Source organism: Xenopus laevis, chromosome 1L, assembly GCF_017654675.1.
Source record: "Xenopus laevis strain J_2021 chromosome 1L, Xenopus_laevis_v10.1, whole genome shotgun sequence".
Lineage (NCBI taxonomy): Eukaryota > Metazoa > Chordata > Amphibia > Anura > Pipidae > Xenopus > Xenopus laevis.
Window position 1 is genome coordinate 10,060,887 of NC_054371.1, and position 22,311 is coordinate 10,083,197.

Here is a 22,311-nt window from a genome sequence, read left to right on the forward strand (position 1 = left end):
CCCTGACTTAACCACCAGTCTTTAGTTGATAAAGTAATAAGGTGGCCATACACAGAGAGATCCGTTTTCGAGTGTCACACTCTCTCTCTCCCCTTGAGGTGGGCAATATCGGCCGATCTGATCATCAGCCCTAGGGCCCATGACTGGATCATAATGAGCGGTCTGTGATCCAACGGGATTTTTACCCCTGCCCAATCGACATCTGCCTGACATCGGTCTGTCGGGAGCTTTTATCGGCCCCTGTCTGGCCACCTATATACTAGCTGGTAGTAGAGTCAGTTTAGAACTAAAGCTTTAACCAACTAGGGGTAGCAGGATACATAAGTGCAAAGGCACATGAGCATATAAAAGGGATAAGGCATAAAAACCTAAACTCCAACTAGGGGTAGTATTGGGAAAGTATTGGGAAAGCTTTAACTAACTAGGGGTAGTATTGGGAAATCTAAAGGGATAATATATATTTTTCGTATTGTTAAACTAATAATAAAGCTGCCAGAGACGCATTACTGTTAAAAGTCAAATATTAACCCATAGGACATGGTTTTTATTTAGTTTTTATATAGTGCAGAGAAATTTGAGCTCTTTAAATTGATATGAAAACAGGATACACAAGTGCAAGGGACACATGAGCATCTAAAAGGGATAAGGCATAAAAAAACTAAACTCTACATCTGTGTAACAAAGGGCAATCTATGTGTTAAGTTTTGACAATGATAACCGTTTCCTAAAAGGTTTATCTGCCGACACTGCTCCATACCTGAGAGGTGCAAATTCCAGTTCACTCTGCTGGTACAGGGTTTCATCAAAAAGCTTGTGCCCCTGAGTGGAGGTGGAAATCAGAAGTGGGAGACAAGGAGAAAGTTGGCTGTCCTGGGTCTCTGAGAACAGAAACATAAAATGGAAGAAGTTAACAACAGAATTCCTTTCCCTTCAAAACATATTATATTACTGTAAGAAATAATTCACGGGGGCGTGGCTATGTAGGGCGAGCGGGAAGACGTGTTCGGCTAGAGCTCTGTGTGGAACCCATCCTGATTGCATACCCTGCCACATCCTAGAGCTGCATCTCACCCTCCAGACCCTGGGGGATACTATCAGGACAGTCATATGAGTGCCCGCAGCCGCAACCGACGCTCAAGGTCCCTCCATACTGCCCCTAAACAACACCGCCGGGGCGAGGGCGACGCCATCTTGTCGAGGCCCGCGGCCTGCACCAGCACAGACACGCGCACAGGTATGTCTGATCCCTCCGGCACTGACCCGGAACGGCCGGCCGATATCTCCCCTGAATCCAGCATGCTGCTGGGGGCCATTAAAGAGTCCCAGACAGCGATATCGGCCAAGATGGATGATCTGCGTGTTGAGATCCAAACGGAGATCGCTCTGTTCCGGGCCGACTTGGCGAAAATTCGCAGCCGGGTGACGGAGACGGAACATCGCATCAGCGAGGCGGAGGACACGCTGCGCCAACAACAGCCGGCTATAGCGGAGCTGCAGCGCCAAGTCAAGCTTTTATCGCAGAGAGCAGAGGACGCTGAAAACAGAACGCGTCGCAACAACGTGCGCATCATAGGCCTGCCAGAAGGCTCCGAAGGCCTAAGCCCGGCTGACTTTATTGAACAACTGATTAAAGACCTCCTGGCACCGCTTGCCCTGTCTACGGCCTACACGGTGGAACGGGCCCATAGGATCCCAACGAGGCAAGTTCCAGGGGCTCCACCTAGGCCTTTCATCCTCCGTCTACTGAATTACCGCGACAGAGACGCCATCCTGCTGGCAGCGCGGAAGAAAGGGGAAGTTAAATACCTCAACGCTACTCTACAATTTTATCCCGACTTCTCTGCAGAAGTCCAACGGCAACGCCGCACGTTCCAGGATGTCAAGAAGCGGCTCCGTGACAAAGGCATCAAATACGGTATGCTGTACCCTAGCAGGCTCCGGGTCGTTGATGGCCAGCAGGTCCGATTTTTCACAGACCCTGAAGAAGTGGGGCTGTGGCTTGACAAGCGCTGAGACAGTTATCATGGTGGGGCACGGCAAAGTCCCTGGATGCAGGCATCGGCCTGGGCGGCCCTCGCCAGGCAATCCAAGCGCCTACGACACTTCTTTCCAGAAGGGTAAAATTGCTTATTTGGCTCTAGCCGTTCACTGTTATTAAGTTACGAACTACCTTTCCAGATAGTTACGGGGTGCCTCCCGCTTAGGCAGTCAGTTTAGGGTATCGGGACTCTTCGTGTTCCAGAAGGGTCAGGGTGGGGGGATTCTTGGTAGCAGCCAAGAACATTGGGACTCACAGGACACGGGATAATCTCGACTGTTTCGATACGTGTACCTGTAATATTTTATGTGCTTTGAAATGTCTATCACTGTCACTACATGTTTCTTCTTCTACTCTTTTCCCTTTCTTTTTCAATTCTCTTCTTTCTATGCTCTCTTGAGGGGGGACCGAACTCCAGGCAGGGGAATGGCACTGTGCGGCTCCAACCATATATTCATCACACACATGGCGGACCTACGGATCATTAGCTGGAACGTTAGGGGGTTAGGTGACAAATTGAAACGTACCCTTGTTTTTGATTTTGTCAAGAGGTATAAACCTGACGTACTCCTCTTGCAGGAGACCCACTTAACTGGGCAGAAAATTTTGGCACTAAAACGGGCATGGGTAGGCAGAACCTTTCAGTCCACATACTCGTCCTACTCAAGGGGGGTGGCTATCCTAGTGCACAAAAAACTTAACTTCCAGGTAAGGCAAGTCAAACAGGACCCCAACGGACGCTATGTCATAGTGCAAGCACAGATTAATGGGCTCCTCCTTACGTTAGCCTCCATTTATCTTCCCCCTGCAGCTGATGACCAGCTACTGACACTAATCACTACTTCCTTAGCGAGTTTCACCCCTGCTCCAACTCTGCTCTTTGGGGACTTCAATGCGGTGCTGCAACCGGCAACCGATACACTGACGGGTACTCACTATAGCAAGCTTCCCTTGGGCACCTGGGCCTGCACTAACAGCCTCACGGAGCTTTGGAGGTGGAAACACCCCCTAAAAAGAGAGTTTTCATGTTACTCGGCCTCTCATAAAACCCACTCCCGCATTGATTTGGTCTTTGCCCTACCTGAGTCCTTGCCGCTCATACAAGAGATAGAATACCTGCCGAGAGGCATATCGGACCATGCCCCGCTTACGCTAACACTTAGATTGCACCCTGATCCGCCCGATAGGATATGGAGGCTTCCCCCTCACTGGGTGGGACACACAACAGTGGAAGCCATAGTACACCCCGCAGTCTCTCACTACTGGCAAATAAACCCCCACACAGCAGATCTTTTCACTGTATGGGATGCCTTCAAGGCCACAACACGGGGAGCCTATATTTCGGGGATTAGCAAGGCCAAACAATCTCTTGCTCAAAAGATTGATTCACTAGAGGCAGAGACCGCCGAAAAAGAACAGGCTTACCTAGGGGACCCCACGGACGAGATGAGGAATGAGTGGCTCCAGGCAGCCCGTCTCCTTTCATTAGCCTCCATAGAACGTGCACAGGCACACATACTCAGACAGCAATACACGATTTTTGAGTCTGGGGACAAGGCGGGGAAACTCCTAGCAATGTTAGCCAGGGAAGACAGACCCACGGCCACGATCCCCCTTATCAGAGATGCCACTGACACCCTGGTCACGCACCCCCGCCGTGTCTTAGATGCCTTCAAACAGTTTTACCAGGATTTATATTCTGCCAAATCAGTGCAAACTGATGAGGACATTCTCACATATTTGGGAGCCGCTCAGCTGCCATACCTCTCTGACAACAGCCAGATACTCTTGGAAGCGCCCATAACACTTGAGGAGGTGGAAGAGGCAGTGAAAGCTTCCCCCACAGGCAAGGCCCCGGGCCCAGACGGGCTCCCAGCCGAGTTCTACAAACACCACTTACAATTGCTGGGACCCCACCTAACTGGTCTAATGAACGAAATAGCCAGCAGGGGTACCACACCTCTGTCCATGTCGCAGGCCTTCATATCCTTAATACCCAAAAAAGGGAAGGACGCACTTCAGTGCTCCGCTTATCGCCCGATATCCCTTATAAATTTTGACGCCAAATTGCTAGCTAAGATCCTGGCGAACAGGCTCAAGCCTTTTATGAAAGATCTAGTACACTCTGATCAGACTGGGTTCATACCCACTAGAGCTACTGATGTGAACATCAGGAGGCTCTTTACTCACCTCCAACTGCAACATGATAACATGGGTACTCGGGCGATAGCGGCTCTGGATGCGGAGAAGGCCTTCGACTCGGTCGAATGGCCCTTCCTCTGGCAGACCCTAAAGCGCTTCGGCTTTGGTCCCCGGTACCTCTGCTGGCTTCAGGCACTGTATAATTCTCCCACGGCCCAAATTAGAGCGAATAATATGCTATCCCCCACCTTTGCACTACAGAGGGGCACCAGGCAAGGCTGCCCGCTTTCACCCTTCCTGTTTTGCCTAGCTATGGAACCCTTGGCCGAGATAATCAGAAATAAGCCGGACATTGGCGGTTTAATTAGGGGTAACCTAGTGGAAAAAATTGCCCTTTACGCAGACGATTTACTTCTATTCCTAGACAGCCCCAACCGCTCCTTGACCAATCTCCTTAGTGTTATTGATGAGAACGGTAAGTTCTCGGGCTTGAAAGTGAACTGGGGAAAATCCACCCTATTCGCGATAGATGTTGAGGCCAAAAACCACCTACCCCCCGACTCCCCACTCCAATGGGTGGACAAATTCACATATCTTGGGATCCAGGTTACACGAGATGTCACTCAGTATAGGAAACTCAATATTGACCCCATCCTCACTGACATGAAAACTAAATTTTCACTTTGGGCTTCGCTTCCTCTTTCGCTGTATGGCAGACTCAACCTGGTCAAAATGAAATTTCTCCCTAAATTTTTGTATGTTTTCAGAAATACACCGATCTGCTTGCCTAAATGTTTTTTTTCTCATGTGGACTCACAACTCCGCTCTTTCATTTGGGACAACAAAAACCCGAGGATAAGCTTCTCCACTTTACAACGCTCAACTCAGGCAGGTGGCCTGGCATTGCCCAACCTATACCACTATTACTTGGCGGCAATTCTGGTGACAAGTAGATGGTGGTTTGAGTCAGACTGCTCGAACTCGGCAGTGACCCTGGAAGCTGCCGTTTTGGGGTCAAGGGAGGCCCTGCGGCTCTTGGTATACAGGGGAAGGGAGGCACACCCAATGGTCACCAGGTCCATGATCACCACTATCACAGCCTGGAAAGTCACACAATCTATTTTCACCCCCAAGGGCCTGACTGTGTACTCCCCTCATGCTCCACTATGGCGCAATGTGAATCTCCCTCTTATGCTGGACATCCCCGACTATCATATTTGGGCAACAGCCGGCCTGAGATTTGTGAAAGATTTGTTCCCCCAGGACCAATTCCTCAGTAGAGACCAACTGCAAACCTCGTTTCCAGTTACCCAGGCGGCATATTTTCGGAGCTGCCTACTCCATCATGCAGCAAAAAAGCAACTCGTTGGTCCTCTGACACTTATCCAAGCTTCCGAATTGGAAACCAAACTACAACTGCAGGATGTACCCAAACCTCTCTCCACTATCTACCAAACCATTCAATCATGGCAAGACAGACAGCAGCTCCGCACTTATGACAAATGGCTTTTAGACATAGTGGACTTAGATCCCGATAAGTGGTCGGAAATTCTCCGGTTACTGACTCAACCCTTGATTGCCAGCAGAGACAAGCTGATTCAGGTGAAATTCCTACATCGCTCCTACTTAACTCCTGAGCGCCTCCACCACATTACTCCCACCAGAGACGCCAATTGTACTCGAGGGTGTGGCCACCCGGGGACTTGGCTACATATGATATGGGCTTGCCCCAAACTAGTGACCTACTGGACACAATTAACCGCCTTTATATCTAAAATAATGGTCCTCGAGTTACCTCTGGACCCAGCACTGGCGCTCTTGGGTTTGACGAAGGGATTTGTTGACAAGGGTTCCGACAGAATATTGCTTCAATTGTTAATGTACTATGCACGTAAACAGATAATTTTGAAATGGAACAGGCCTGATCCTCCAACACTTGCTACCTGGAAAGAATTAGTTAATAAGGCACTGCCATGCTACAAAGCTGCCTATTTTGCTAGAGGCTGTATGGACAAGTTCATAGACATTTGGATGATCTGGGTGCTTAACCCTGCAACTAACAGCCCACATGTTTTTTGAGGTCTAGAATGTTGGCATTGTGTTATTGTGTATGATTACTCTGTACGTTCGACCCCCCCCTCCGCCCTCCTCTACTTTACTTTCCTTTTCTTCTACCTTTCCTTTCTCTTTTTCTTTTTTCCTTTTTTTTTTTTTTTTTTTTTTTTTTTTTTTCTGTGATTTGTATCTCTTCGTGTGGATGCATTGTTGTTAAAATCAATAAAAAGAAGTTTAAAAAAAAAAAAAGAAATAATTCACATATAATGATGCTTGGAATGAACTACTATGTGTGGCTGCAGCCAGTCAGCATGCTTGGGGCCAAATATTGCCCATAGAACTGTGGACAATAACACACACACTGGAACCGCACCCACACAACTGTGCACAATTACACACACACACTGGAAATGCACCCACAGAACTGTGCACAATTACACACACACTGGAACTGCACCCAATTACACACACACTGGAACTGCACCCACAGAACTGTGCACAATTACACACACACTGGAACTGCACCCACAGAACTGTGCACAATTACACACACACTGGAACTGCACCCAATTACACACACACTGGAACTGCACCCACAGAACTGTGCACAATTACACACACACTGGAACTGCACCCACAGAACTGTGCACAATTACACACACACTGGAACTGCACCCACAGAACTGTGCACAATAACACACACACTGGAACTGCACCCACAGACCTGTGCACAATTACACACACACTGGAACTGCACCCACAGACCTGTGCACAATTACACACACACTGGAACTGCACCCACAGACCTGTGCACAATTACACACACACTGGAACTGCACCCACAGAACTGTGCACAATTACACACACACTGGAACTGCACCCACAGAACTGTGCACAATTACACACACACTGGAACTGCACCCACAGACCTGTGCACAATTACACACACACTGGAACTGCACCCACAGACCTGTGCACAATTACACACACACTGGAGCTGCACCAACAGAACTGTGCACAATTACACACACACACTGGAACTGAACCCACAGTACTGTGCACAATTACACACACACACTGCAACTGCACCCATAGAACTGTGCACAATAACACACACACTGGAACTGCACCCATAGAACTGTGCACAATTACACACACACACTGGAACTGAACCCACAGTACTGTGCACAATTACACACACACACTGCAACTGCACCCATAGAACTGTGCACAATAACACACACACTGGAACTGCACCCATAGAACTGTGCACAATTACACACACACACTGCAACTGCACCCATAGAACTGTGCACAATAACACACACACTGGAACTGCACCCACAGAACTGTGCACAATTACACACACACACTGGAACTGAACCCACAGTACTGTGCACAATTACACACACACACTGCAACTGCACCCATAGAACTGTGCACAATAACACACACACTGGAACTGCACCCATAGAACTGTGCACAATAACACACACACTGGAACTGCACCCACAGAACTGTGCACAATAACACACACACTGGAACTGCACCCACAGAACTGTGCACAATTACACACACACTGGAACTGCACCCACAGAACTGTGCACAATTACACACACACTGGAACTGCACCCACAGAACTGTGCACAATTACACACACACACTGGAACTGAACCCACAGTACTGTGCACAATTACACACACACTGGAACTGCACCAACAGAACTGTGCACAATAACACACACACTGGAACTGCACCCATAGAACTGTGCACAATAACACACACACACTGGAACTGCACCCACAGAACTGTGCACAATAACACACACACACTGGAACTGCACCCACAGAACTGTGCTCAATTACACACACACTGGAACTGAACCCACAGTACTGTGCACAATAACACACACACACTCTCTCTCTCTAACTGCACACAGCTGTGATTAGTGTCTTACCTTGCTCCATACTTGCAATGGAGGTCAGTGGTGTTAAAATAAACATATATGAACTGGAAAAGAGGTCATGTAAACCCTCAAAATAAACAAATATAAAATTGCTCTGAAAAAAAAAAAACTCTACTGACGACTTTTGCAGTTTACATTATTATTTGTTCTCAATATTTTAGGCGTTTTCAACTGCCAGTGCAAGGAATTTCTAAAAACAGCATTACCTACTGGCTATTTTAGCTGTCTATAATTGGGAAATAAATTAAAGGGATGGTTTATCGTTCATTTAACTTTTAGTATGTTATAGATGGCCAATTCTAAGCAACTTTTCAATTCGTCGTCATTATTTATATTTTTTTACAGTTTTTGAATTATTTGTAGCATTCGTCTGACTCTTTCCAACTTTCAAATGAGGGTCGCTGACCTCATCTAAAAAAACAAATGCTCTGTAAGGCTACAAATGTATTGTTTTTGCTACTTTTTATTACTCATCTTTCTATGCAATCCCTCTCCTGTTTATATTCCAGTCTCTTATTCAAATCAGTGCATGGTTGCTAGGGTCATTTGTACCCTGGAAACCGGATTTTTGAAATTTCTCACTGCAGAGCTGCTGAATAAAAACCCACAAATGATAAATAATGAAAACTAACTGCATCATACTAAAAGTGAACTCAAAGGTGAACAACCCCTTTAGGTCTGGAAAAAGAAACCTATTTTGATGGGTAACTGCAAAAAAACGGAGGAGACTGAGTAAATGCATATAAACAAGGATGAGACTGGATAATTAGACTAAGTTAGTGAGGATGCTGGTTAACTAAATAAAAGCATTGAAAGAGACTGGGTAACAGGATAAAAGACTTGGAAGAGACTGGATACCCCACCCCACAGGGGCCTCCTGGGTGATGGACACTACCAAAAAATAAAATGTAGCCACAGTAAAAAAAGAAAAAAAAAACAGTGGGATTCATTTATCAACACTGGGCAAATTTGCCCATGGGCAGTAACCCATGACAACCAATCAAACGGCAGCATTCATTGTTCTACTTGCAGCTGGCTTTAAAAAGCTAATCACTGATTGGTTGCTATAGGTAACTGCCCATGGGCAAATTTGCCCAGTGTTGATAAATGAGCCCCAATGTCTTGTAGAAAGAACCAGTCCAATAATCTGCCTAATTACGCCAATCTCCACCCCTAAATTACCTGAGCTCACGCCCTACAAGCCCCGCCTCTTTCAACAGTGGGTCCCCTGCCCAGAGTACTCACAGTACCCCCTAATGGAAGCCCAGAGCATGACAGTTTCCTATAAGTGCCGGTTTATTGGAGTGACACGGCAAGTCTAATATGTACATTTCTACTGTATAACCCCACTGTAACATGAAATGTATATACAAAAAAAGATTATATAGGTAAATACTGCTGGATAACCGCTTTAGCTAGCATTGACACATATATACATAAATAATACATTTTACGTGGGAAGCTTTTTAGAGCATACTATGTTGTGTTAAAGTGACTTTCACAATGAAAACATCTATAATCTGGGCCTACTAGCATTAGCCTCATTTGACTCTCTCTATAGTACAGGTATGGGACCTGTTATCCAGGGGTTTCCATAATTTGGATCTTCATACCTTAAGTCTACTAGAAAATCATGTAAACATTAAATAAACCCAATAATCTGGTTTTGCTTCCAATAAGGATTAATTATATCTTAGTTGGGATCAAGTACAAGCTACTGTTTTATTATTACACAGAAAAAGGAAATCATTTTTTAGCATTTGGATTATTTCATTATAATGGAGTCGCTAATTCAGAGCTTTCTGGATAACGGATCCCATACTTGTATTTACCCATGAAGTTTTTGCTCTTGGGCTGCTCCCTTTCCAGTGGTCAGGGCATAGGTAGAGCTTTCTCCCAGCTGAAACAACGGACTGCTGTTTTCGAAGGAAAGAAGCCAATGACAAGCTGGGAATCCCCTATTTAAATGGGCTGCTGGAAATGGTAATATTATAAAAGATAATTTTCAGCATATATTGCCTTTGGAATGTTGCCTTATTCTTCAAGAGGTGTGATGCAAATTCCCCAGCCATTGGGCTACGTGAGGCACCCAGCAGCCATTCCTGGATCACACACAACCTTCACTTTATTAAAGGGATACTGTCATGGGAAAAAAATTTTTTTTCAAAATGAATCAGTTAATAGTGCTGCTCCAGCAGAATTCTGCACTGAAATCCATTTCTCTAAAGAGCAAACAGATTTTTTTATATTCAATTTTGAAATCTGACATGGGGCTAGACATATTGTCAATTTCCCAGCTGCCCCAAGTCATGTGACTTGTGCTCTAATAAACTTCAATCACTCTTTACTGCTGTACTGCAAGTTGGAGTGATATCACCCCCCCTCCCTTCCCCCGCCCCAGCAGCCAAACAAAAGAACAATGGGAAGTTAACCAGATAACAGCTCCCTAACACAAGATGACAGCTGTCTGTTAAGGTGGCCATAGACGCACAGATAATATCGTACAAAACGAATTTTCATCCGATATTCGTTGCGTGTATGGTGGAAAAAGAGCCGACCCATATCAGCAGAAGACTTGGATATCGGTCGGCTCGTCGATCGGGCTGGACGGAAAATTTTGATCGGGTGCCTTTGAAGGGACCCAAACATCGCCCATTGTTAGTGCTCAATCGTCAGATACAGGTAGAATTCTAATGTTTCTTCCCGTATATCTACCTGTATATCTGACGATTCAGCTCTACACATGTGTATTGAAACGAACGATCTTTCTTGGAAAGATCTTTTCCAAGAAAGATCGAAATTGTTACATCTATGGCCACCTTTCGATCTAAGAACAGCAGTCAATAGTAAAATCCCATGTCCCACTGAGACACATTCAGTTCCATTGAGAAGGAAAAACAGCAGCCTGCCAGAAAGCATTTCTCTCCTAAAGTGCAGGCACAAGTCACATGACTGGGGGCAGCTGGGAAATTGACAAAATGTCTAGCCCCATGTCTGATTTCAAAATTGAATATAAAAAAACCTGTTTGCTCTTTTGAGAAATGGATTTCAGTGCAGAATTCTGCTGGAGCAGCACTATTAACTGATCCATTTTGGAAAAATTTTTCCCATGACAGTATCCCTTTAATAAACAGAATCTGTTACAGTTCCGCAATGATGAACGGATTCCTGCTTTAGTTTCCTTACCAAACTGTAGTGAGTGCATGAGGCCCAGAGCTTGCCCCTTTGTCTCATCTGGTTCTGAATGTAATGTTCCTTCCTCTACCGTAGGGAACTCCGTCTGATTGGCGAAAGCCCCGGTCTCACTAAATGGCGGCATAAAGTTACTGGCATCCTCCTCAGCTGGCAGCTGGTACCAGGACTCCATACCCTGTAATTACACAAATGCCGCACTGTGAGTTGAATAAACAGATTTAGAGTGTGTTGTATAGTATAAAGCAAAGACATAATGCACACAATACAAAGTCTACAGTTATAATCGGACTGGCCAAAAGCTTACAATACATTTGCACATCATTAAAACCCTATATTTAATTGCAAACAGTACAAAGGCATCAAATGTTGAAATGTTATTAACCATTGCTCTGTGATGATAATAAGTATTGCTATTCTTACTTTTTATTGTTAGGGATTCTATGCAGGCCCTCAACTATTCATATTTCTCTTGTTCAAACCACTGCCTGGTTGCTAGGATAGATAAGACCCTAACAACCGGATAACTGCTGAACTAGCACACTGGAAATCTGCTGAACCAAAAGCTAAATAACCAACAAAACATGAAAATAAAGATAAAAAAATTGTCTTAACGTATCATGAGGAAAAAAAATCAATATCAGTATCAATACATATGTATCATATTAAAAGTTCATTTAAAGGTGAGCACCCCCTTTAACAAGTCTCTGTAACTGTTTGGGAGTGCAACAGCTGTAGGTGTGAAATACAGTCCCATTCTTGCCTGACATGCAGAGATTATGTTCTGTTGATGATGAAATCCCCAAATTATCTGCAATTTTACATTGAGGAACTTTGTTCTTAAAGGAGACTATACACTAAAACAATGCAGGTCTCTATAAAAAGATATTGCATAAAACAGCTCATATGTAAAACCCTGCTTCATGTTAAAAAACATTTTCATGATAATATACTTTTCTAGTAGTATGTGCCATTGGGTAATCATAAATAGAGAATCACCATTTTAAAAAATAAGGGCCGTCCCCTGAGATTTTAGGATTGATGGTACACACAAACAATCCATACATGTTAGGTCACATTAACAGACAGCGTTGTGTCTTTTGCTTCCACACTTCTTCCTGTTACAGTTAGAGCTGTAGTATTTCTGGTCAGGTGATCTCTTCCTGTTACAGTTAGAGCTGCAGTATTTCTGGTCAGGTGATCTCTTCCTGTTACAGTTAGAGCTGTAGTATTTCTGGTCAGGTGATCTCTTCCTGTTACAGTTAGAGCTGTAGTATTTCTGGTCAGGTGATCTCTTCCTGTTACAGTTAGAGCTGCAGTATTTCTGGTCAGGTGATCTCTTCCTATTACAGTTAGAGCTGCAGTATTTCTGGTCAGGTGATCTCTTCCTATTACAGTTAGAGCTGCAGTATTTCTGGTCAGGTGATCTCTTCCTGTTACAGTTAGAGCTGCAGTATTTCTGGTCAGCTGATCTCTTCCTGTTACAGTTAGAGCTGCAGTATTTCTGGTCAGGTGATCTCTTCCTATTACAGTTAGAGCTGCAGTATTTCTGGTCAGGTGATCTCTTCCTCCTGTTACAGTTAGAGCTACAGTATTTCTGGTCAGGTGATCTCTTCCTGTTACAGTTAGAGCTGCAGTATTTCTGGTCAGGGGATCTCTGAGGCAGCACAAAGACCATCACAAAATGGTGGTTCAAGGCAAGAGATGTAAAACAATATTTACTTAAATATAGATTCCAGTTTGGTAAGATTCTTTAATATGCCACTTAGTTGCTCGAGTATTCATTTTGGGGTTATAGTTTTCCTTTAAACTGTTGAATATTTGCCCCCCACCCTCCCAATCAGAGACCCTGCCTCTCCGGGATTCACTCGTTAGCTTTTTTTTTCTTTGCCCTTTCTCAACTTTTTTCAGATGTGTTGCTGGCATCAAATTCAAAACAAGCAGATATTTTTCAGAAGCCAATAAGAATTTTCAACTTTGACATCGGATATGCTGATTGTTGTACTTGCAAAGCTTCCTAAGCTATTTGGAAGTGGGGTTGTAGCTGCAGGCTGGTGGAGCAGCACTAAGAATAAAGAGGGAGCTTTATTGTTCCTTGGTGCAATGTCCCTGGCATGAGGGAAGCCATATTGCTAAGAGCTAGGCTGGGATGTTACTTGCCATGTTTGCGAAGATATAGTAAGGATCAGTGATTGAAGAGGGGTGGATAATAAACCTCTTTCTTACTATATTTTGGCAGATGCAGTAAACCTGCCCATACATAGGGAAATGGAGCTGTTGGACCTTGCCATCCCTTCTCATTGTAGTCGGACAGGGCAGAAAATCCAACCTGTCCAACAATACATTTCACTTGCCTCCCTCCTGCACCCAGAGCTGCCATCAGGGGGGGCACAACTGTACCAGGCCCGGTGCTTTAAGGGGAGCCAAACCACGCTGCACTTCCTGGATTAGCTGGGCCCCCCTTGAGTCGCCGAAAGCCGCTGATTGGATCCGAAGAAGAGTAAAAGCTGCTGAAAGTCGGCAAATAGACCCAAAGAAGAGGAGAATGAAAAAGACCTTTAAAGGTAAGTTCCACTGAACACCAATGGTCTTTTTTTAAATTGTTTTTAACTTTTATAGGGGACCCTTGAGACAATATTTATAGGGGTCCCTGGCCACCAATGTTTTTTTTTTTTTTAACTTGTAGGGCAAGGGTCCCCAACCTTTTTAACCCATGAGCCTCATTCATATGTAAAAAGAGTTGGTAAGCAACACAATTATTTAAAAAGTTCCTGTGTGCGCCAAATAAAGGATATGATTGGCTATTTGGTAGTCCTATGGCGATTGGCAGCCTACGGGACGTCCTGTTTGGCCAAAAATCTGTTTTTTTATGGAACAAAAACCTGGATTCAAAAATAAACACCTACTTTGGAGCCGCCAAGAGTAACATCCAAGGGGTTGGTGAAAAACATGTTGCTCGAGAGCCACTGGTTGGGGATCACTTTTGTAAGGCTCTTTATAACGTGTGGGGGAGTTTTCCATTTTTAGCGCTGATGTTTGTGTGGCCTTTTTACGGCCGTGTGGGTTAGGCGAGATCTGGTGTGGGGCTTGGGGGTTAGGGACCGAGAAAATTTTATTGTACGGGGACCTGTGATTTCTTATTGAGGCCCCTTGAAATCTGTTTATTCTGTCCACTGAGGAAAGAAGCAATCAGATCAACCAATCCAATTGCCCATCATCTGCTTGTGTGGGGCTAAGGACTGGACTCCTGAAGCCACTTATTTACACATACAGATACTATGTGTAATACAAGGGACAGACACACACATACCTGAGCAGAGGCCACGAACAAAAGAAGCCTACAGACACACGTTCAATCAGAGGGAAGTGAAAAAGAACAGAAATATCACAGAACCATGAACACTTGGAGTAAATGACTGCTGCCAGTGAAGTACAGTAAATCCCCAAATGTAAACGAGTAGTACGTCAGTGGGACCGACAGGCTACATAAGTAACGGCGGCTTCGGCGAAACGAACGCACGTCAGCCAGTCACAATTAAATTAATGACATTTTGCAAAACTAAAGAAACTTGGAGTGCTTTAACTCCTACATAAATACCTGCGCTGGGCAAAGAGAAACTGGAGGAAAAGTAGACAAATAAAAGTGTGTGGGGCCACAGTAATAGGATTAGACAAATGAGAACAGCACTGAGGCCTGAGTGCACTTCACTTGTGTTCCAGGTTTGATCTGATGTCAGTAACTTGCGTGAATTGTCAGATTATTGCTCCATTCGTATAAACCCTTTACACTGCCATTATGTAAACCTGTAAATGGAGAGCTTCGTTTTAATTGTCATTCTACCTTTCCACCCACCACATGAAATCTTTTAGCCTGTGGAAATGGGAAGTGTGAATCAATGTAGTGAAGGGGCCGGCAAGTAGCGGTGTCAGATTGGCAGCCTTGCGCTTTGTCTCTTTGCTCCGGGAGAGTGCCAGACAGCAGTCAGTGAGCTATATATATCGTCTCATTAGAGTGTCGGAGAACAGAAGGCTTCCTGGCCAGGCTTTTGTTCCCTGTGCTCATGACATAACCGTTTCAGCTGAAAAACACATTTCTATAATCAGCGGCTGCCTGTGTGTGAGAGAGAAAACGCTTTTCGCTGCCAGTTTCACAATATACACACAATATTACACACAGATACAAAAATAGTCTCATTAGGAAAAGATTCTCCGTGCCGCTTAACAATTAATTAATATGATTTTAGCCATGTATTTTTAAAATTGATTTCTTGCCTGTGATTTCCGGATGTTCATCTCAAAACTGTTTTTTTTTACCCATTTATTCAGAGTGGCGTCTGCTCTACCTCCAGCCTCTCCCCCGGGAGCCATCAATCTGCACAACTAAATGGATCCCTACTTCTAAAACTTCACTCCCCCCATAACAAGCAATCAAACATGATTATTGCTAAATGCATGATGAAGGTATAGATTTGCAATAAATGACACGGACCAGAAGCCCTCGAGCTCCAGGAGGAAAACACAAAACATCATCAATATGAACACACAAGGCTTCTGAATCGTTTCACTGCCCAGGCATACGAGTTTCATTTGTCATGTGACGGCAGTGACAACTTGCTCCACCAGGGGTCTTTGAGAAAGAGGGAGCTAAAGATTAGATAAGTGTTACCTGCTCTGATAGATATCTAGAAAAAACTTTTTTTTTTTTTTTAAAAAAGTGAACTACCCCTTTATTCATTGAAACATAACTCTTTGGTTTTGTGTTGGACTGCATGTTGGACTGCATGTTGGACTGCATGTTGGACTGCATGTTGGACTGCATGTTGGACTGCATGCTATAGTGTAAGCTATAGTATATGAATGAGTGGTAGGCAGTGCTGGTTGTTACTTATCTCTGTCAGTTACAGGAGTCACAGTGTGTATCAGATGACTTGATGGGGGTCCCTACCTTACTGGCAGACTGCCTGATGACTTCCCCCAGAGAGATGCCGCTGGCACTGGAGATTTGGGTTGCAGGACTGCTGCTCTGACTCACGTCTTCTTCCACGAGACAAAACCGTGAAACTGGAGGTGTGCTGGCAATCAGCTAAACAGAGAAACAGAAGCAAGATTAGCAAGAATAATGCATGCATGGCGAGAGAGAGAGAGAGAGAGAGAGAGAGAGAGAGAGAGAGAGAGAGAGAGAGAGAGAGAGAGAGAGATGACAGATAGATGACAGATAGATGACAGATAGATAGATAGATAGATAGATAGATAGATAGATAGATAGATAGATAGATGGATAGATAGATAGATCGATAAATGATAGATAGACAATAGATAGACAGATAGACAGACAATAGATAGATAAATAGATAGGCATATAGGCGGATGGATAGATAGATAGATAGATAGATAGATAGATAGATAGATAGATAGATAGATAGATAGATAGATAGATAGATAGATAGATAGATGGATGAGAAGTCATGATAAGGATTTCAATGGCAGAACAAAGACTGTAGGAAAATATATATTTAAGTACTGGAAGGATGAAGCTAACAACCACCAAGAACCATGAAAATAAGAGTGGCAACAGTGAGATACTTTAGCCGCAGAACAGATGGTTAAACCTGAGGCAGGTATCACAGTGAGACTCCTCTGGGCACAAGAAGGCGACAGAGAATTCCCCAGAGTCTCATTAGATGTTAACGATCATGATCAGAGGGAGAGGAAACCAACAGACAGAATATTCTGTATATTTGTATTTATACATATGGGAGGAGGAGGTGCCATATTGATTCCCTTAGACAGTACAGTATGAGGGTATAGCTTATTGTGTGCCCAGAACATTCCTTCTCTGTATATTTGTATTTATACATATGGGAGGAGGAGGTGCCATATTGATTCCCTTAGACAGTACAGTATGATGGTATAGCTTATTGTGTGCCCAGAACATTCCTTCTCTGTATATTTGTATTTATACATATGGGAGGAGGAGGTGCCATATTGATTCCCTTAGACAGTACAGTATGAGGATATAGCTTATTGTGTGCCCAGAACATTCCTTCTCTGTATATTTGTATTTATACATATGGGAGGAGGAGGTGCTATATTGATTCCCTTAGACAGTACAGTATGAGGATATAGCTTATTGTGTGCCCAGAACATTCCTTCTCTGTATATTTGTATTTATACATATGGGAGGAGGGAGGTGCCATATTGATTCCCTTAGACAGTACAGTATGAGGGTATAGCTTATTGTGTGCCCAGAACATTCCTTCTCTGTATATTTGTATTTATACATATGGGAGGAGGAGGTGCCATATTGATTCCCTTAGACAGTACAGTATGAGGGTATAGCTTATTGTGTGCCCAGAACATTCCTTCTCTGTATATTTGTATTTATACATATGGGAGGAGGAGGTGCCATATTGATTCCCTTAGACCAGTGATCCCCAACCAGTAGCTCGTGAGCAACATGTTGCTCTCCAACCCCTTGGATGTTGCTCTCAGTGGCCTCAAAGCAGGTGCTTATATATGAATGTCAGGCTTGGAGGCAAGTTTTGGTTGTATAAAAACCAGGTGCACTGCCAAATAGAGCCTCAAAGTAGGTTGACAATCCACAGAGGGGCTACCAAATGACCAATCACAACACTTATATGGCAGCCCAAGAATATTTTTCATGCTAGTGTTGCTCCCCAACTCCTTTTACTTCTCAATGTTGCTCACGGGTTGAAAAGGTTGGGGATCCCTGCCTTAGACAGTACAGTATGATGGTATAGCTTATTGTGTGCCCAGAACATTCCTTCTCTGTATATTTGTATTTATACATATGGGAGGAGGAGGTGCCATATTGATTCCCTTAGACAGTACAGTATGAGGGTATAGCTTATTGTGTGCCCAGAACATTCCTTCTCTGTATATTTGTATTTATACATATGGGAGGAGGAGGTGCCATATTGATTCCCTTAGACAGTACAGTATGAGGGTATAGCTTATTGTGTGCCCAGAACATTCCTTCTCTGTATATTTGTATTTATACATATGGGAGGAGGAGGTGCCATATTGATTCCCTTAGACAGTACAGTATGAGGGTATAGCTTATTGTGTGCCCAGAACATTCCTTCTCTGTATATTTGTATTTATACATATGGGAGGAGGAGGTGTCATATTGATTCCCTTAGACAGTACAGTATGAGGGTATAGTTTATTTGTGCCCAGAACATTCCTTCTCTGTATATTTGTATTTATACATATGGGAGGAGGAGGTGCCATATTGATTCCCTTAGACAGTACAGTATAAGGGTATAGCTTATTGTGTGCCCAGAACATTCCTTCTCTGTATATTTGTATTTATACATATGGGAGGAGGAGGTGCCATATTGATTCCCTTAGACAGTACAGTATGAGGGTATAGCTTATTGTGTGCCCAGAACATTCCTTCTCTATATATACAGAGACTAAAAAAATTGTGTATATATACCATGGAGGAGCACTCCCTAAACGTATATACAGTAGCAACCTGTCCGGGTGCAGGTAAATAAAATAACACAGTGCCGCACTCAATGAGTATACATTTTATTATGCTATGTTTAGCAGACCCCAGACATTCACATTTAGGGTTCTTTATCCTGGCACCTAACGATATATGGGAGATAATTGCTGAAAAGTGAACAAATTGTTATGGTGATTTTTTTATAAAAACCTTTAGGTTCAGCAAACGATGGCAGTTTTGGTATTCTGGAGTTGAATGAGGCCTTTACTCATTTTGGATCTGTTAACTTGTACAGTTTTTTTAATGTGGGAGTTTTTCATCTGTACAAGTCAGAAATCTCCATTAAAATCAGCTTTAAGAAGGGGTTGGATGGTGTTTAGCAAGTGAGGGAATACAGGGATATGGGAGATAGCTCATAGTACAAGTTGATCCAGGGACTGGTCCCATTGCCAAATATACAGGAAGGAATTTTTCCCTCTGAGGCAAATTGGAGAGGCTTCAGATGGGGTTTTTGCCTCTGGATCAACTGACAGTTAAGCAGGTTATATGTAGACTTAAAGGGATACTGACATGGGAAAACATGTTTTTTCCAAAACACATCAGTTAATAGTGCTGCTTCAGCAGAATTCTGCACTGAAATCCTATTCTCAAAAGAGCAAACAGATTTTTTTATATTCAATTTTGAAATCTGACATGGGGCTAGAGAGATTGTCAGTTTCCCAGCTGCCCCTGGTTATGTGACTTGCACCTGCACTTTACAATGGAACTGCTTTCTGGCAGGCTGTTGTTTCTCCTACTTAATGTAACTGAATGTGTCTCAGTGGGACCTGGATTTTACTATTGAGTGTTGTTCTTAGATCTACCAGGCAGCCGTTATCTTGTGTTAGGGAGCTGCTATCTGGTTACCTTCCCATTGTTCTGTTGTTAGGCTGCTGGGGGGGGGGGGAAGGAAGGGGGTGATATCACTCCAACTTGCAGTACAGCAGTAAAGAGTGATTGAAGAGCACAAGTCACATGACTGGGGAAACTGACAAATATGTCTAGCCCAATGTCAGATTTCAAGATTAAATATAAAAAAATCTGTTTGAGAAATTAATTTCAGTGCAGAATTCAGCTGGAAATTAATTTTGAAAATAATACATGTTTTCCCTTTAAGGTTGAACTTGATGAACGTGTGTCTTTTTTCAACCAAACTTACTATGTTACTATGTTACTATGTTATTATGTTATGTAAGTATACTGGGTACCAGTGTGGAGACACTTTATAGGCCTATATCCTGGTGCAGAAGCAGAATTAGACAAAAACCTCATATTTAGGCTGGTGCCCCAGGAGCTTACATGCTAGGGATAGAGAGAGACAGACAGACGGAGAGAGACAAAGAGACAGGCAGAGGGATAGAGACAGATATCTACATGATATATAGATAGAGACAGAGGGATATAGATATAGATATAATAGTTATACAGATAGACAGAGATATATATGACAGCTATACAGACAGACATGTGATAGAGCCAGTGTGTGAGAGAGTGTCAGTCCCCATTATTAGGACAGACACAGGGAGCAATAAGAGTGCAAGCTCTGCAGACACACACATATATACACACAGACAGACAGACACATACACACACACAGACACACAGATACATACAGACACACACACACATATACACACAGACACACACACACATATACACACAGACACACACACAGGGCCTGGGCCCGTCAGTAACAGGGAAGATATCACTACACACAGTGACAGACACCAGGAGTCAGTCAGTAACACAGAGTCCATATTATAGAGCGGCACATCCGGGTACTTACAGTAGCTCCGTCCGGTCCCTCCGGCTTCTCTGTTCCCCGAGCCGCCGCCTCCTCCATGCCCTGTCCAGCGCCTCACTCACCCCTCCAGCCCCGGCTCCGCCCCCTGACCGTTACTAGGGACGCGCCAGGAAGAGCGGGAACAGCTGAGGGAGCGGAAGCGCGCGAGGGGAGGCGGGAGACATCTGCTGGACACAAGTGGAAGTGCAACGCATCGGCGGTTCCATTGGGAGTAACAGTGACATCTATCGGAAGAGATGAGCATTGCAGGCGGCTATTCGGCCCGTGACGTTGGAGCGGCTTTAGCCTTAAGTCTCAGGGTCCAAGTTCAAGGCCCCGTGAAACGTAAACTCTTTGCCCGCGATATTTGTTTATGTCCAACCTTTGGCCTGTCCCTCTTACCTCTCAAATGTCTGATTCACCATTAAACTTACTTTTAGTATGTTATAATGTAATAGTATGGGCAATGTTAAGCAACCTTTCAATTGGTCTTCATTATTTCTTTTTATTATTATTTTTTCTATGATTTGCCTTCCTCTTCTGACTCTTTGTGACCCATCTAAAAACAAATACTTTTTATTACTCCTCTTTCTATTCAGGCCTCTCCTATTCATATTCCAGTCTCTTATTCAAATCAATACATGGTTGTTAGGGGAATTTGGACCGTAGCAACCAGATGGCTGAAATTACAAACTGGAGAGCTGCTGAATAAAAAGCTAAATAAGTCAAAAACCACAAATAATAAAAAATGAAAACCAATTGCAAATTGTCTCAGAATATCCCTCTCTACATCACACTAAGGGTTAATATAAAGGTATACAACCCCTTTAACAAATAAGACCATATGACTGAAACTTTCAGACATAATTCAAGGAATATGTTTGGCAACAAATACATATTCACCCCAAGTCTCAGGCTGAGCCCCAACTCCACCACTGAACCAGTTTCAAACCCTCCAGGGGAACTGGCACCTCCATGGGAACCAATGACATAAGAGCATATGTATCTTCCTGTGCTATAGGGTCTGTTCTGAGGTCCAATATTCAGCAGCAGCCTAAGTTATATGCAACAGAGACACCCAGCACCCTGGATAGCAGGGAGCACATTTATTTATATAAGATAATTTATTCTATTTAGCCCTTTTATTATCAGGAACACACTTATTATTATTTGAATACACTTTAGTATGATGTAGAGAGGGATAGTCTGAGACAATTTGCAGTTGCTTTTCATTTTTTATAATTTGTGGTTTTTGAGTTATTTAGCTTTTTATTCAGCAGCTCTGCAGTTTGCAATTTTAGCAGCCTGGTTGCTAGGGTCCAACTTACCCTAGCAACCATGCACTGATTGGAATAAGAGACTGGAGGCCTGAATAGAAAGACGAGTAATAAAAAGTAGCAGTAACAATAAATGTGTAGCCTTGCAGAGCATTTTGTTTTTAGATGGGGTCAGTGACCCCACGTTTGAAAGCTGGAAAGAGTCAAGAGGAAGAAGGCAAATAATTCAAAAACTATAAAAACTAAATAATGAAGACCAAATGAAAAGTTGCTTAGAATTGGCCATTCTATAACATACTAAAAGTTAACTGAAAGTTGAACACCCCCTTTAAATGATATGAGATA

The 22,311-nt window shown here is 43.6% G+C and overlaps 1 protein-coding gene across 2 annotated transcripts in view; it reads right to left on the reverse strand.

Moving 5' to 3' along the window:
• alms1.L (ALMS1, centrosome and basal body associated protein L homeolog) overlaps positions 1 to 20,850 on the reverse strand; it is a 40,422-nt gene extending 19,572 nt beyond the window's left edge. The window contains exons 1-4 of one of the 2 annotated variants that reach the window (XM_018227646.2): positions 20,693 to 20,850; positions 16,339 to 16,476; positions 11,388 to 11,571; positions 758 to 878 (exon numbers count right to left, since the gene is read on the reverse strand). In XM_018227646.2, the coding sequence (XP_018083135.1) occupies positions 758 to 878; positions 11,388 to 11,571; positions 16,339 to 16,476; positions 20,693 to 20,749 (500 nt within the window). In that variant the 5' untranslated portion in view covers positions 20,750 to 20,850. Of the gene's footprint in view, positions 1 to 757; positions 879 to 11,387; positions 11,572 to 15,246; positions 15,521 to 16,338; positions 16,477 to 20,692 lie in introns of those variants that run through there. The other variant, XM_018227656.2, reaches the window with a different exon arrangement.
• Positions 20,851 to 22,311: the final 1,461 nt, after the last annotated feature.